Raw genomic sequence first — 17,179 nt, forward strand, 5'->3', positions numbered from 1 at the left:
TACCAATTAAGGGATTACCCATTTTAAAAGCTGAATCTAAATCAATTTCCCACAGGAGGTGGGTTTCTCACACAAAAACAGACTCAGTTCCTGTTTCCCACCTCCATAATGCAAATGCTGCCCCACATCTCCTTCTTTTGGTACTTCAGCAGGATGTAAAAGATTTCAAAGGACTACTTGAAGAAGAGCAAGAGTTCTCCTTGTGTCCTGGTTAACACATTTCCTTCAACCAAAATAAATGGTCAACATAGGAATATAGGAGCAACGGTGTAGGCCATTCAGCCCATCGAGCCTCCCCCACCATTCAATCATCCACTTCAATACCTTTTTCCCACACTATCCTCATATCCCCTATGCCATTGGCATTTAGAAATCTGTCAATCTCTACTTTAAACATACTCAGTGACTCAGCTTCCACAGCCCTCTGGGGTAGAGAATTCCAAAGATTCACAACCTTCTGAGTAGAGAAATTTCTCCTCATCTCTGTCCTAAGTGGCTTTCCCTTTATTTTAAAATTGTGTCCCCTGATTCTAGACTCCCTGACCAGGGAAAACATCTTAGCTGCATCTACCCTATCTATCCCTTTAAGTATTTTATAGGTTTGAATGAGATCACCTCTCATTCTTCCAAACTCTAGAGAATACAGGCCCAGTTTCCCCAGTCTTTCTTCATAGGACAGTCCTGCCATCCTGGGAACAAGTTTGGTGAACCTTTGTTGCTCTCCCTCTAAGGTAAGGGGACCAAAACTGCACACAGTACTCCAGGTGTGGTCTAACCAAAGTTCTATACAATTGAAGCAGGACTTCGCTACTCCTGTACTCAAATCCTCTTGTGATAAAGGCTAGCTTACCATTAGCTTTCTTAATTGCTTGCTGCACCTGCATGTTAGCTTGCAGTGACTTATTGATAAGGCCACCCAGGTCCCTTTGTACATCTCTTACCATTTAAGAAATACTCTGCACATCTGTTCCTCTTACCAAAATGGATAACCTCACATTTTTTCACATTATATTCCATCTGCCACATTCTTGCCCACTCACTAAGTCTGTCCAAATCCCCTTGAAGCCACTTTACATCTTCCTCACAACACACATTCCCACCTAGTTTTATGTCATCTGTGAACTTGGAAATATTACATTTTGTCCCCACATCCAAATCATTGATATATATTGTGAACAGCTGGGGTCCAAGCACTGATCCCTGCGGTAGCCCACTAGTCACAGCCTGCCAACGCAAGAATGACTCGTTTATTCCTACTTTCTGCTTTCTGCCTGTTAACCAATCCTTAATCCATGCCTGTATATTACCTCCTATCCCATGTGCTTTAATTTTGCTAACCTACCTGCTGTGGGAGACTTTATCAAAAGCCTTCTGAAAATCCAAGTATTCAATGTCCACCAACTCCCCTTTATCAATTCTGCTAGTAACATCCTCAAAAACTCCAACATGTTCGTCAAACATGATTTCCCATTCATAAATCCATGTTGACTATGCCCAATCGGATCATTATTATCCAAGTGTCCATTTATTACTTCATATAGAATAGTTTCTAGCATTTTCCCAACAACTGATGTAAGGCTAACAAGGTCTGTAATTCCCTGTTTTCTCTCTCCCTACTTTCCAATCTGCAGGAATTGCTCCAGAATCTATAGAATTTTGGAAGATAATCACCAACGCATCCACTATCTCCATAACTACCTCTTTCAACACTCTGGGATATAGAATATCAGGTCCTGGGGACATAGCAACCTTCAGCCCCATTAATTTCTCCAATACAACCTTCTTACTAATACTAATTTCCTTCAATTTCTCATTCTCCCTAATCCCTTGGATCTCTAATTCTGGGAGATTTCTTGTATCATTCTCAGTGAAGACAGACACACAGTAATCATTTAGCTTCTCTGCCATTTCTCTATTCCCCATTATAAATTCTCCTGACTCTGCCTGTAATGGACCCACATTTGTCTTAGCCAAACATTTCCTTTTTACGTACCTATAGAAGCTTTTACAGTCCATTTTAATATTTTTTACTAGCATACATTCATATTCTGTTCTCCCTTTCTTTATCAGTTTCTTCATCCTCCTTTGCTGTATTCTAAAATCCTCCCAATCCTCAGGTTTACTGTTATCTCTGGCAACTTTATAGGCCTTTTCTTTTAATCCTTAACTTCCTTTGTTATCCACGGTTCACTGCCTTTACTTTTGGGGTTTTTGTGCCTTGAAGGAATGTATAGTTGCTGTAAACTATGTAATATTTCTTTAAAGACTATCCATTGCCTAGGTACTGTCATACCTTTCAATATATTTTCCCAATCCACCTCAGCCAATTTGCCCCTCATACCTTCCCAATTTCCTTTGTTCAAATTTATCACCCTGGCTTCAGATTGAACTAACTCACTTTCAAATATAACGCAAAATTCTATCATATTATGGTCACTCATCCCTAAAGATTCTTTTACAACAGGATTATTAATTAGCCCTTTCTCATTACATAATACTAGATCTAAAATAGCCTGTTCTCTAGTTGGTTCCTCAACATACTACTCTAGAAAACCATCCCGAACATACACCAGAAACTCGTCTTCCACAGCATTAGTGCTCATTAGGTTTACCCAGTCTATATGCAGATTGAAGTCACTCGTGATTACTGTATGATGCTACATTCCTCTCTAATCTCCTGATTAATACCATGCCCCACACAACCACTACTGATTGGTGACCTATAAACAAGTCCTACCAATGTTTGCTGCCCCTTGCTGTTTCTTAGCTTCCCTCAAACAGATTCCACATTTTGTTCTTCTGATCTGAGATCCTCCCTTTCTAATGTACTGATCCCTTATTATCAGTGCAACACCACCTCCTTTTCCTTTTTGCCTGTCCTTCCTAAATGTCAACTACATTATTGGTTGTTTGTGGGACCTATCTGCCCTAATTGGTTGCCAATTTTACCTCCAAAACAGTGGTTGCTCTTAAGAATAATATATAGTGCTTATGATATGTGTTGGGATGTCCTGAGGACTTTGTAGAAGCATAGAATGATACAGCACAGAAAGAGGCCATTTGGCCCATTGTGTCTAGGCCAGCTCTTTGAAAGAACTACTTAGTTAGTCCTACTCCCCTGCAGTTTCCCCATAGCCCTGCCAATTCCACCCCCCGCCCCCACCCCCCACCTTTCTGTTTGAAAGTTATAATCAAATCTATTTCCATCAGCCTTTCAGGCAGTACATTCCAGATCATACAACCCGCTGTGTAAATCCTTTTTCTGCATGTTGTTTCTGGTCCTTTTGCCAACCACCTTAAATCTGTGTCCTCTGATTACTGACCCTTCTGCTACTGGAAACAGTTTCTCCCTATTAATTCCATCAAAACCCTTGATGATTTTGAATACTAAATAAACACAGGTTCTTCTTCTTTCGCTTTGGAATAAATATATAAAAATATTTTTAATTGATGAATTCTGAGGAGGATATTTTATTTGTCCAATTTCTACATTTTAAGAGGAAAGATATTTGTAATTGTGATGATTTGATTATCAATAAATTGTAGTTACAATTTTGAATGAATATCATAATATCACATTGCTGATTGGACCAGTAGCATAACTGGTTATTGTGCTATGCTATGTACCAGGAGATCCAGGACTGCCTCTCATCAGTGAGTCATAAGTGTTACATCATCAGACATAAAACTATGCTGTATTGAGTTGCATCAATAATCAAGGAACTACCTGGTATCAAGCTCGACTTCAGTACTCCCTAATTTCTGGCAACATACTTGTGTTGGTGAAGGCCATTGAGGTATCCATAGCAACCAATTCAACTTTTCACCCAGATGTTAAGGTGTGTAGCCAGCAGCAGTGAAAAAGAATATCTGGGGCTGAACGTATATCATAAGACAAAAGCACAAATTATGATAACAAGATAGTTGCAGCATGTAAGAACATGATAAAATCAAAGCAGAGAAATTTAAAACTGGAATATAAACAGAAAATGCTGGAAATACTCAGCAGGTCTGGCAGCATCTGTGGAGACAGAGTTATCATTTCAGGACAAATGATGAAAGGCCATCGACCTGAAACGTTAACTCTGTTTCTGTTTCCACAGATGCTGCCAGACCTGCTGAGTATTTCCAGCATTTTCTGTTTTTATTTCAGATTTCCAGCATTTGCTGTATTTTGTTTCTGTAAATGTAAAAATGGGTCTTGTGATTTACATTATTTTTTTTACTTTCAGCCACAACATACTATCCCAGATGTCTTCATTTGGATGCTCAGCGGCAACAAGAGAATTGCATATGTACGGATTCCAGCTAAAGACATCCTATATTCTAAGAAAGAGGACGAGAAAGGAAAACACTGTGGGAAAATTCAGTCACTATTTCTTAAAGTATATGATTTTTCTTTGCTATAAAAATGTCTCAAGTCTTGCATTGCTTCTTAAAAGATAAAGAAGACAATGGTTCACTTTATTCCTTTTGCATTCTCTTGTGCTGTGCATGGTTTCTGCTCCACAGGGTAGGCAGGTGGGCATTCTGTTTCTAAGTCATTGGCATCTGCCAATACATTTTGTGTATGGTCATTTCATTTGGAAATACACAGGCCCAAACTGACAGACTTGAACGCAAACGGTTTGTCCCTCAGTGTTGGAAGATGTCTGATGTCCACCCAGAGAATACTGTGGCAGCCCAAGCTAGTCTTGGGAGCATAGGAACAGGAGTAGGCCATTCAGCCCCTTGAGCCTCTTCCACCATTCAATTGGATCATGGTTGACCTGCACGTCAGCTCCATTTACCCATCTTTGTCCGTATCAAATCAGCAACAGCTTATATTTATATAGTTGTTGCTTGAGGGGCTAAATGGACTAATCTCATTCCTATCCCTTGATACTCTTACCTCACAAAAATCTGTCGATCTCAGTCTTAAAGGTTGGCCCAGCACCCAAAGCCTTTTGGGAAAGAGAGTTGCTGATGTCTACTACCTTTTGTGGTAACTTGATTTGTGGGGGTAATTGTAGGCACGTACCCATTTCCGACTACACCACTCCCTCTGCATTATAAGAAAAATAATTCTCAATGACTTTTCTTATTGTCTCTGAATGAACATACTAATTTGTTTTAAATTATGGGTAGTATTATATTCTAGGCCTCTGCTCACTAAGAACTGGGTTACAGCTGCCCCAAAATCATTTCATTTAAGACTATAAGCCAGCAGAAAAAAAAGAGAATTTCATATCATTAGTCTGAGACAGCATTCAAACACAAGACTCAAGCATGTCAATGGTATGATGTACCTACTTCCCCAATCAACCCTGAGGATATTAAGTTCAGCAATTGATTTTAACTAACAATACGTTGTGATATGTTTTGATTATAAATAAGAATGGCTGTCACTCTTGCATCACTTGCAATGTAATTTTTTTCATATGTGTATCCTTTAAGCTGCCAGGAAGGCGTGTTATGGGATGGACGGTACAAGCAAAAGTGGATATTTACCTATGGTTGGGTTCAACCAGACACGCAGGCACTGTTTTGGAAAACGTACCCTGTGGATTTGAGCCGGAAATTCCAACAACACGCACTGGGCATCAGTTTTCTCCTCCTCTCAGTATTCTTTATAAAGGTGGGTGTGACAGATTGAATACCCATCCTGTTTCAATTCACAAGAAATTCTAAATTTATCTTTTTGTGATTAACTTGCAACTAGAACAATGCTATGAGGCTTTTTTTTCATATATGATCTTCAGCCTGTGATTCCCCTAGAGGAAGTTATTAAGACTGAATTTCCTCTGGTTTGTATCATGGATCACTAATTCCCTGAGGGGAAACATCAGGTAATGTTTTATGTGTAACTCTTAATGACTGGAATATTGGGAGCACCATGACTCTGGTCCACATTCCCATCCAGTGAAACTGCAAGGTGAGCTTCATGTCATCACATTACCACTATACAATATTAGTATTTTGCATGAACTGCACATCAAATGCATGTGGTGTAGTAGATCAGAGGTGGTCTATTGACATTTCTCATGTTTCTCTTTCTGTGTGTCTTCTTCACCTTGTTTCTCTGAAGTCCACTGCCCTGTGTGTTTTTGTAGACAGCCCAATGTCTCTCTACAGCCTGCTTCCCAACTCCTCAATTTCTAGCCAACTGGCTCTGCAGTGTTTCAATGCAGATTTCATCCAATTATGGTTTGTACCTTTTACCAAACACAAAACTGGAAAGGGCCACCTCGAATCTAGGTGGGGGAATACAGGGTTTGGATCATGGCTTGAGTTCTGAGATTTGCTTTTCTGGTGATGAACATTCATATACTGCTTCTATAACTAATGCTTCCATGATATAAAATAGGTACAAAAATGTGAATTTAGCTTTAAAATTCAGAGTTTTGTGTTCAGTTTACATTTTAGCAATTTCTAGAATACCTGCGCAAAAACTAGACTATCTGGTCCAAGGCTGAATTGGTACCAACCCAATCGCCAAGACCCTGATATTCCTCTGCAACTGCTCCCTGATGTTTCTATCATGTTTTATAGTTAGTGCCTCACTAAAGTTATTGCTTTGCGATCTTTCACCTTAATGAACTTAAAATATTCTGATACTAAAGCAACTCCCTTAAGTGGACTTTATTGATACAATAGAGAGAGACAAGAAATGTTTGAGAGAGAGTGAGGAGAGAGAGAATGCGAGAGACTAAATGCTGGAAATGTGAAATGGATAATCTAGAATCATATAATCATAGAATGATACCTCACAGAAAGAGGCCATTCGTCCCACAGTGCCTGTGCCAGCTCTTTGAAAGACATATCCAGCTAGTGACATTCCCCTGTCCTTTCCCCAGAGCCCTGCAAAATTTTGTCCCCTCATGTAGTTATCCAATTTCCTTAGATATTTATTATTGAATTTTCTTCCACTATTCTTTCAGGCAATGCATTTCAGATCATAGCAATTCTCTGCATAAAATAAATCGCCTCACCTTGTCTCTGGTTCTTTTGCTAATTACCTTAAATCTTTGTCCTCTGGTTACTAATCCTTCTGCCACTGCAAACAATTTCTGCTTATTTACTTTATCAAAACCCTTCATAATTTTGAACATCTCTTTCAAATCTCTCCTTAACGTTCTCTACTGTGAGGAGAACAACCCCAAATTCTCTCATCTTTCTACTGAAGTCCCGCATCCCTGGTACTATTCCAGTAAACCTCCACTGCATGCTCTCTGAGACCTCAAGTGTAGTGGCTAGAATTGAACACAATACTCCAGCTGGGACCTAACCAGTGATTTATAGAGGTTTAGCAAACTATCCTTGCTTTTGTACTCTGCCTCTGTTTATGGAATTAAGGAATATGGGGAATGGATGGGATAGTGGAGTTGAGGCAGAAGATCAGCTATGATCATATTGAATGGTGGAGCCGGCTTGAGGGGCTATATTGTCTACTCCTGCTCCTATTTCTTATGTTCTTATGTAAATTGCATCTGCCATGTGTCTGCCCATTTCATCAGCCTGTCAATGGCTGCTCTTATCCTTCTCACTGTTTACTACATTTCTGAGTTTCATGTCGTCTTCAAATTTTGAAATTATCTGCTCTATAACCAAGTCCATGTCATTAATATATATCAAAAAAAGCAGTGGTCCTAATACCAACTCCTGGGGGACACTATTGTATACCTCCCTCCAGTCCAAAAAACAACCATTCATCACTGCTCTCTGCCTTATGTCTCCTGGCTAATTTCATATTCACACTATCACTGCCCCTTTAATCCCACAGGCTTAAATTTTGTTAACAGTCTATTATGTGGTATGTTATCAAACACCTTTTGAATGTCCATATACAAATCAACTGCACTGTCCTCATCCTCCCTCTCTGTTATTTCATGAAAGAATTCAATCAAGTTAGTGTCTCAGATTGTTGTCTCCATCAGACAACAAGCTATTTCTGTTCAGGACTGTGAGGGAGATGTTCCTAAAGCCTTCTTATATATGGGTTCAGTGTTCAAGAGTTGTTAAAGGGGGAAAAGGTTTGACACAGAAGAAAACATTTGAGCGTCTTGAAGGCAACATTAGCAATAGAGGAGATACAAGCCATCCTTCCATTTGAAGTTAATGGAGATAATGAAGCAACGAATGTTGATAAGTAAGACAAATTGGGAATGTAAGAATTTATAATGAACCAAACAATATTGTTAGCATGCAGTGCACATCAGAGGTGGGTGCCGTACTGAATAGAATTCCAGAAATAGAAACAATTTATTTTACAAGTCAATCTCCCATGACGTTGCAAGCATGAGGGTAAATTTGTCTTTGTGCAATTGTAGAAAACAGGCGAAAGCGAACCAGCGTTCTATTGACTTTAGTGGAAGTGAAAATCAGAACAGATGTAAAAAAGGCAGTGTATTCGTTATCACACAAACTCAAAATTACCCCCAGGAAGTCAAGACTAAGTGCAGTCTTCAGGTGAAGCAGGGTTAGAAGACAGAAGATAATTGGTCCAGGGCAAACAGGTGCAATTTAGTCCCCATTTTAAAGTCATACATTCAGTCCTTATTTTTATGTATTATATTGTTTTGACATAGCTTGCAATTAAATAGCAAAACTAGTGGAAATTTGGGAGAATTGGTGTTTGTTGGAGTGTTGTTGCATTCTCTGCAGTGCAGACTAAGGAGCTGGGAAACACAAAACTGAGGTACTGCAGCGCCACCACTCATGACGGGTGTAATTACACCATGACAAATTTACATTGGCAGTTTACATCACAAATGCAGGCATAAGATTTTTTAATTGGAAGAAGTTGACATAAAAGTACCTAAAAACAGGATTTTCTAAAAACAGGAAATGTGGGCAAATGTCATTTTTAAAAATATATTATAAATTGATATCTTAATAAACAAATTAATATCTATGACATATTCTTGTGTGAATGCCATGAAATATACATTTTAGTCACTGACGACAGCTTTAGACCAAAGTTCATAGTTGTGTTTTTGCTGGGGATTGTTGTAGACTTAGAATCTTTACTGGCAGGTCTGTGCTGGACTTATAGGTGACAGGTGCCTAGGGCCCTTAAAGTACAGTGGCCTCACAGCTCCAGCGACCCAGGTTCAATTCCGGGTACTGCCTGTGTGGAGTTTGCAAGTTCTCCCTGTGTCTGTGTGGGTTTCCTCCGGGTGCTCCGGTTTCCTCCCACATGCCAAAGACTTGCAGGTTGATAGGTAAATTGGCCATTAGCAATTGCCCCTAGTATAGGTAGGTGGCAGGGAAAATATAGGGACAGGTGGCGATGTGGTAGGAATATGGGATTAGTGTAGGATTAGTATAGGTGGGTGGTTGATGGTCGGCACAGACTCGGTGGGCCGAAGGGCCTGTTTCAGTGCTGTATCTCTAAACTAAACTATGTGCTAGCCGGAGCATATCCTACTTGATTGAAATCAACTCTCCCACCCAGTTAATGAACTAATCAATGTTTTTTCTGACAATTTTAACAGCTCAGTTCAGGCATTGGAAACAAATGTTGGAAGCATTTGATCTCCAACCACAAAAGACAAATATTTCAACACATGCAGCATAGGCCAACAGTTTACCTCTTTAAGATGGAAATCAGACAAGATTAGGTCTGACAATTGGGAACTTGCACCCATCGTGACCTGTGTATTCATTGAAAAATATGTACAAAGTTGCAAGAAAAATATTAGTTGCTCATGAAAAATGCTGGGAGAGAACACCTTTCATGATGACTTCAATTAAAAGGACTTAAATTTGGAAACATTTATAACACAATCTACTTTAACTAAAAAAAATAGGGAATAATTACATAAAATGATTTTTTTGATCAGGTTTAGGATGGGATTTCATTTCTTTAACTAGCTATAATCAGAAATGCTAACAACTGATTGTTAACTACACAAATGTGTTGTGCTTCTAATCGTTGTCTCTGCATCTTTAACAATTGTGTTTTGAACTTCTTGTACTGAACAGATGACCATATGTTTCAATTAAGATGCCACATGTACCAGGCTAGAGGTCTTCTGGCTGCTGACAATACTGGTCTTTCAGATCCTTTTGCTAAAGTGACATTCATTTCACATTGTCAGACTACTAAGGTAAATAATGATATATTAATATGATGTTAAAAATTATAACCATTTGCAGTCATAGATAAAGCTATGTACTGCAGTTTGACCATAACATGCAGTTCATCTGGTCCCCTCCATTTGCCAAAAATGTATTTTAAGCAACCTATTTTCCCGCAGGCATTTGGATTGGCTCCTGTATGGAGTGTTATGGGTCCGTCCATTGTTTATACAAAAATCTGAATAGCAGATATCGGCGCGCTCTTTCATAAACAGTAGTGATAGAGTTGCACAAGAATACAGTAGTGTACTAAAATTATTGACTGAAATATGAACTTGGGAAACCGAATCACTGCTGCTTATCTAGATATACACATTTTTTTTTAATGATGTCAATACATCATTTTTGACACGATGTTCTTTCTATGATTTTTAGCTTGTTCTTTAGAACTCCAATATTAGTCAACACTGCAATGTTCCTTTCTGTGGACTTGCTTATCAATATTAATAACTCAATATTGAGTCTGCTACGGTTCCTAGATCTCTCATCTTCATCCCAGGAGAACGCATGCCGTCTACTTTTCTTTCCTATCTGCAATTCTTTCATTTGTCTGTGCTAAATTTCATTTGCCGTTGTTTTGTCTACTTACATATTTTGTCCAACCGATTCTGTAATTTTTATGCTGTCTTTTCCTATTCCACTGCTGTTCCTACTTTGGTATCATCTGCAAATTTAACCATTTTGCATTGATTTTCTGAATTCAGATCATCTATACGAATTAGAAACAATCGTGCCTTGACATTGAGTGCTGAGGCAACTTGCACAGCATTATCCTCTGCACCACCCCACTTCAACATAACTCATTCGAGTGCTCTTTGTTCCCCATCCTGTCTATCCATTCCCAGGGTTTTCCTTGAATCCTCATAGTTTTGAATTTAAATAATAGCCTTTTGTGTGGAACTTTATCAAAAGTCTTTGAGAAGTCATGGTACTCCATGTCATAGCGCTTACTTGGGTTGTCACTTCCTCAGAGTTGTTCAAGAGGTTGGTCAGGCAGGATCTTCCTCTTCTCAATCCATATTGATTTATTATTGTACAGATAGTTTTCATGTCTACTCCCAATAATTATTTCCATTATCTTAGATGAAATGGAAAAGAAAGAAAGAACTTATATTTATATAGCATCTTCAGGGTCTCAGGATGTCCCAAAGCACTTTACAGCCAATGAAGTACTTTTCAAGTATAGTCACTTAATAAGCCTGTTGGGTCTGTAGTTGCCTGTGCCTATTTTGTTACCCTTATAGAATTATTTCACCACATTAGTCTTTTCTACTGCTACTTCTCCAATGTCCATTGACATTGACCTCATATAGCTAAGAAAGGAAACATAATTGAAGTAATAGCACAACATTTGGAATTGGAAGACGAAAGCAAACCAGAGGGTAGTGCAATTGAATTAGCTAAAATCTCCCCATTACAGAGAGACACAAACGCATAGTTGGTGATGTATAGCTTGAGGGTTATCACTCCTCAAGCACAGGATAAGGCAAAGAATTATCAAAGCTAGTATGGGGATTGAACCCACACTCTAGCTGTCTAACCAACTGAGCTTACTGACCCTCCCTAACATTCAGTTACAGATGAAGCAACTAGAGCTTCAACAGGAAAAAGAAAAAAACAATAGAAATGGAAAAGCTTAAAGAAAAAGAATTGAAAAAACTTGAGTTTAAAAAAGACTTGACAATGCAAAAACTAGAATTGCAAAGTGAAAGAGAGTAAGAAAAAAGGGAAGTTGAAGCTAAAAAGCTGGAACTAAAACAACAGGGTGGTCCTGACTCCAGTGAAGATTCTGGTGAGGAAGAATCTGACTCCAGCCTAGGACCCAGCAGAAAGCTGTTTAAATTTGTACAAGCCCTCCCTAGGTTTGAGGAAAGGGACGTAGAGGCATTTTTCATTTCTTTTGAAAAGATAGCCAAGCAAATGAAATGGCCAAAGGAAAGCTGGACAATGCTTATGCAAAGCAGGTTGATGGACAGAGCTCATGAAGTTTATGCCATGCTTTCTGAGGAGGTTTCTGCAGATTATGAGATGGCAAAAAAGACTATTCTCACTGCGTATGAGTTAGTCCTTAAAAAGAATTTCTTTTGTTTGGCACTAGGGATTCACCTAACGAGTCTACAGGTTTTAGTTCTTTTGAATTAGTTTACGGACATGAGATAAAAAGTCCTCTAAAACTTTTTTTAGAACAAAGGGATGAATCTTCTGTACTAGATTATGTATCTGTGTTCTGGGAATGGCTCACGAGAGCTTGCAATGTGGCTCAGGAACACCATAAAGCTTCCTAAACAACTATGAAGAAATGGGCAGGCAAGTATGCTAAGATCCGAACATTTCAATCACAGAATGAAGTGTTAGCAATACTACCTTTACAGGATGAACCATTAAAAGCACGGTTCAGTGGTCCACATTAAGTGGTCAAGAGAATTGGTAAGGTAAATTACTTGATTGACACCCCAGATCACTGAAAAAAGAATCAACTGTGTCATATCAATATGTTAAAACAATACTATCGCCGGGAGGAGGATAAGCAAGCACAAGTATGTCAGGTAGTAGGGACAGTGAAGGATGAAAGGGATAGTGAGGATGAGGCAAAAGGAGGCCCAGACAATTCTCAAATTGAACTTCCTACTATCCAGTTAGCTAATACGGAATTGTTAGGGAGATTGGACATCATGCTTTCATATTTAGATGTAGAACAATGCGAAGATCTAACAGGCTACTCACAGCATTTAAAAGAGTCTGTAGGGATAAGCAGGATGTACAACCTTAGCCACACATGATGTGGATGTAGGGGAATTGGTTCCTATAAAACAGCACCCTTACCGCTTAAGTCCAGTTATGACCAGGTGAGAAAGAGGTCTAGGGTTCCTTTTCAGCTTTTATCTGGTCTTACTGTAACAGGGTTTTATTTTTAAACACATTGTGTTTTTAGCTCCCCCTTGGTGAATCCTTGTTCACCGCTTTCCAATTATAAGGCAAAGAAACCAGCACAAACAGACTTTCTTAGGTTTAAAGAAGAAAGATTGAAATTTATTAAACTTAAACTCTAATTCGGTTAATGCCTACGGATGCATGATGCACCCATGCTATCATGCATAAGTGATATACACATGCAGATAGGAACGGAAAGAGCAGAAGAAAAATAAAGTGGAAAAGTTTGAGGCAATCTCTGAAGAGGCGTTTTTGTTATTCTGCTTTGAGCTCGCTGTAGAGTCCTTGATTGTAGGTAGATCTTGCTTTTCGTTGGGGCCCAGTACTCTTCTTAAACCTTGTTCACTGCAGGAGACTTTTCTCTCTTGGGGTTCATGTGTATTCAATGGGTTTTGGAGTTCCATGAGAAAGAGATGGGAGCAGACAGGAGAGGCTGTGGCAAGCCAGCCAGGAGAGGTCTTTTCAATCCAGGAGCAAACAGCTTTCTGCCAACTCGCAGCTCAAAACTGTACAATTCAGAAAAAAACCCAGACTGCCAAGCAGGTTAGTCATGTGACTAACCGGTTTGACCACCTCTGTTTGTGGATTGTATAGCTCTTTTGTTCCATGCACTGCCTATTAATATGCAAAAATGTCTTCTGCAAGCCTGGCAACCCCTTGTCACAGGCCTTCTCTTCTTCCCAACAACAATTTGAATTTAAGGTCCATGTGATGAAATTAATGTGCCTCATTCTTGGCAAATGGGGGCCTGCATGACAACAGAGAAACAGGCCCAGGTAAAAGCAGAAATCCAATGCATGCTGGAAAGCCACCTAATTGAACCCAGTCAAAGCAGCTGGAGTTCGCCAGTAGTATTAGTGCCTAAACCTGACAGTTCAACTAGACTCAACTGGATGTGAATATAGGGGGCATGATTAGTAAGTTTGCAGATGACACCAAAATTGGTGGTATAGTGGACAGTGAATAAGGTTGTCTAAGGTTACAACAGGATATAGATCAATTGGGAAAGTGGGCAAGGGATTGGCAAATGGAATTTAACACAGACAAGTGGGAAGTGATGCATTTTGGGAAGTTAAACTGGGGCAGGACATATACAGTGAATGGGCAGGGCCCTGGGGAGTGTTGTTGAGCAGAGAGACCTTGGGGTGCAACTACATAGTTCCCTGAAAGTGGCAACACAGGTGGACAGGGTGGTGAAGAAGGCATGTGGCATGCTTGCCTTCATCGGCCGAGGCATTGACTACAAGAGTTGGGACGTCATGTTACAGTTGTACATAACATTGGTTAGGCTGCATTTGGAGTACTGTGTGCAGTTCTGGTCGCCGCACTACAGGAAAGATGTGATTAAGCTAGAGAGGGTGCAGAAAAGATTCACAAGGATGTTGCCTGGTTTGGAGGGCTTGAATTATCCAGAGAGATTGGATAGGCTGGGTCTGTTTTCCCTGGAGCGAAGGAGGCTGAGAGGGGACATGATAAAGGTATATAAAATTATGAGAGGCATAGATAGGGTAGATAGCCAGAGTCTGTTTCCCATGGTAGGGGTGACTAAAACTAGAGGCCATAGACTTAAGGTGAGAGGGAGGAGGTTTAATGGGGATCAAAGGGGTAAATTTTCCATACAAAGAATAGTGGGTATCTGGAATGAGCTGCCTGAGGAGGTGGTGGAGGCAGGAACAGTAGCAACATTTAAGAGGCATCTGGACAGGTACTTGAATGAGCAAGGCATAGAGGGATATGGAATTAATGCAGGCAGGTGGGATTAGTATAGATAGGCATTATGGTCAGCATGGACACAGTGGGCCGAATGGCCTGTTTCTATGCTGTATGACTCTATGACTTCGCATAGACTACAGAAAAATGAATGCAGTCACAAAGGCAGATTCCTGCCCAATCTCTCGCTTGGAAGATTGTTTTGACAGAGTGGGCAGTGCCATGTTTCTTACAAAAATATATTTGTTAAAGGGATACTGGCAAGTTCCTTTAACATCCCAAGCTAAAGAAATATTGGCTTTTGTCACACCAAAAGGTCTTATCCGTGCTAGTGATGCCATTTGGGCTATAAAATGCCCAGAAACCTTTCAGAGAATAATGAGCCAGTGTTCCTAATGTTTCCCTTGATGATATGCTGTTTTGATTTGGAGACATGTTTACAAAGAAGTGACAAGCCAAAATTTATAGATGATGTGCTGGTATACAGTGACACTTGGAAGGACCACTTGGAACAACTAGAAGCTCTGTTTAGTAATAAACTTTGCCAAAAGTGAATTTGCAAAAGTGAGAGTGACCTACCTCAGGCATATAGTAGGGCAAGGACAAGTGTTTCCAAGAATAGCGAAAGTGCAAGCATTGGTGGAGTTCCCTACCCCTAAGACTAAGTGAGAAATCATGAGGTTTTTTGGGGATGTGTGTTCTCTACTGAAAGTTTGTGCCAAATTTCAGCACTGTAGTTCTCCACTAACAGACTTGCTACAGACAAAGAAAGCCAAGGTGTGGTCAGGGGAGTGCCAAGCATCTTTTGAGAAGCTGAAGGCTGTCACAGGACTTCCAGTATGCCGAAGTTTACGAATTGTCACATGAAAATTATTGTGTCAGAAGGTGGTAGGAAATATTCAGGTCGAGTTTTTTCGGGTTGGTCCATGTATAGTCGACACAAAGGCTGGGAGTCTTGACATGAAGAGACAATATGACCAGGAGTCTCTTCTCGAGCTTCAGTTCATTGCAGCAATTACCCAGAGGCCAGAGGGATTGCTGCTGATTGGTGATGTTGCCAGTTATCATTTTTCTAAGCTTTGCAAACCAGGGAAGTTGAAGGAATGGCAGAATGATGAATAGCTCTGTCAAAAAGCACATGCAAGTTTAAAGCAAGCACATGGTTAAAAACAATAAAATAAAATAAATAAAGCAATAATTATAAAAAATCATTTAAGAAGGGCCAGTCATGCTCTGAAATTGTTGAACTCATTGTTGAGTTTGGAAGGCTGTAGAGTGCCTAATCGGAAGATGAGATGCTGTTCTTGGAGCTTGCGTTGATGTTCACTGGAAGACTGCAGCAGGCCAAGGACAGAAATGTGGGCATGGGAGCAGGGTGGTGAATTAAAATGGCAAGCAACCGGAAGCTCAGGGTCATGCTTGCGGACGCAAAGCGGTCACCAAATCTGCGTTTGGTCTCCCCAATGTAGAGGAGACTGCATTGTGAGCAGCGAATACAGTATACTAAATTGAAAGAAGTACAAGTAAATCACTGCTTCTCCTGGAAGGACTTTTTGGGGCTTTGGATGGTGAGGAGAGAGGAGGTAAAAGGGCAGGTTTTACACTTCCTGTGATTGCATGGGAAAGTCCTGTGGAAAGGGGGGGTCAAGGTGTTGGGAGTAATGGAAGAGTGGACCAGGGTGTCGCAGAGGGAACGATCCTTTTGGAATGCTGACAAGGGAGGGGAGGGAAGATTCGTTTGGTGGTGGCATCAGCCTGGAGATGGCAGAGGATGATCCTTTGGATGTGGAGGCTGGTGGGGTGGAAAGTGAGGACAAGGGGAACCCTGTTGCGGTTCTGGGAAGGAGAGGAAGGGGTGAGGGCAGAAGTGCAGGAAATGGGTCAGACATGGTTGAGGGCCCTGTCAACCACAGTAGGGAGGAATCCTCAGTTTAGGAATCCTCTCTTCATGTTTGTGCTTTTGGACAGAGCTATTATTCTGCCATTAACACTCTCTCTCGACTAATGCTTTGTCTTTCACCACAACTATTAGCACTCCCTTTGCCTTTGTCCCATGATATCTTTGTCATTTAATCTCTCATACCCTCTACCCTATCACACACCTTCCATTTTGCTCTCTTCCCCCACTCCACTCTTTATTTGCTTAAAACCTATTACATTCCTAACTTTTGCTAGTTCTGATGAAAGGTCACAGACCTGGAACGTTAACTCTGCTTCTCTCTTTACAGATGCTGCCAGACCTGATGAGTATTTCCAGCACTTTCTGTTTTTATTTCTGATTTCCAGCACTGCAGTATTTTGCTTTTATTTTACTTGTAAATAACGTGTTATTTTAATCCTGTATCGTTAGCCCGACCTGCAACATCATTGTATATTGTACATATGTTTTTATCTTTTGAAAAAAGGGGGATGTTGT

General features: G+C 40.2%; 1 protein-coding gene across 1 annotated transcript in view; it reads left to right on the top strand.

Annotated features, from left to right (window-relative positions):
• Positions 1-17,179, top strand: part of fer1l6 (fer-1 like family member 6) — a 166,427-nt gene that overhangs the window by 62,468 nt on the left and 86,780 nt on the right. The window contains exons 18-20 of the mRNA XM_068032676.1: positions 4,233-4,385; positions 5,437-5,617; positions 9,967-10,091. Of these exons, the coding sequence (XP_067888777.1) occupies positions 4,233-4,385; positions 5,437-5,617; positions 9,967-10,091 (459 nt within the window). The remainder of the gene's footprint in view (positions 1-4,232; positions 4,386-5,436; positions 5,618-9,966; positions 10,092-17,179) is intronic.

The sequence above is a fragment of the Heterodontus francisci genome, chromosome 5 (genome assembly GCF_036365525.1).
Source record: "Heterodontus francisci isolate sHetFra1 chromosome 5, sHetFra1.hap1, whole genome shotgun sequence".
NCBI classification, from domain to species: Eukaryota; Metazoa; Chordata; class Chondrichthyes; order Heterodontiformes; family Heterodontidae; genus Heterodontus; species Heterodontus francisci.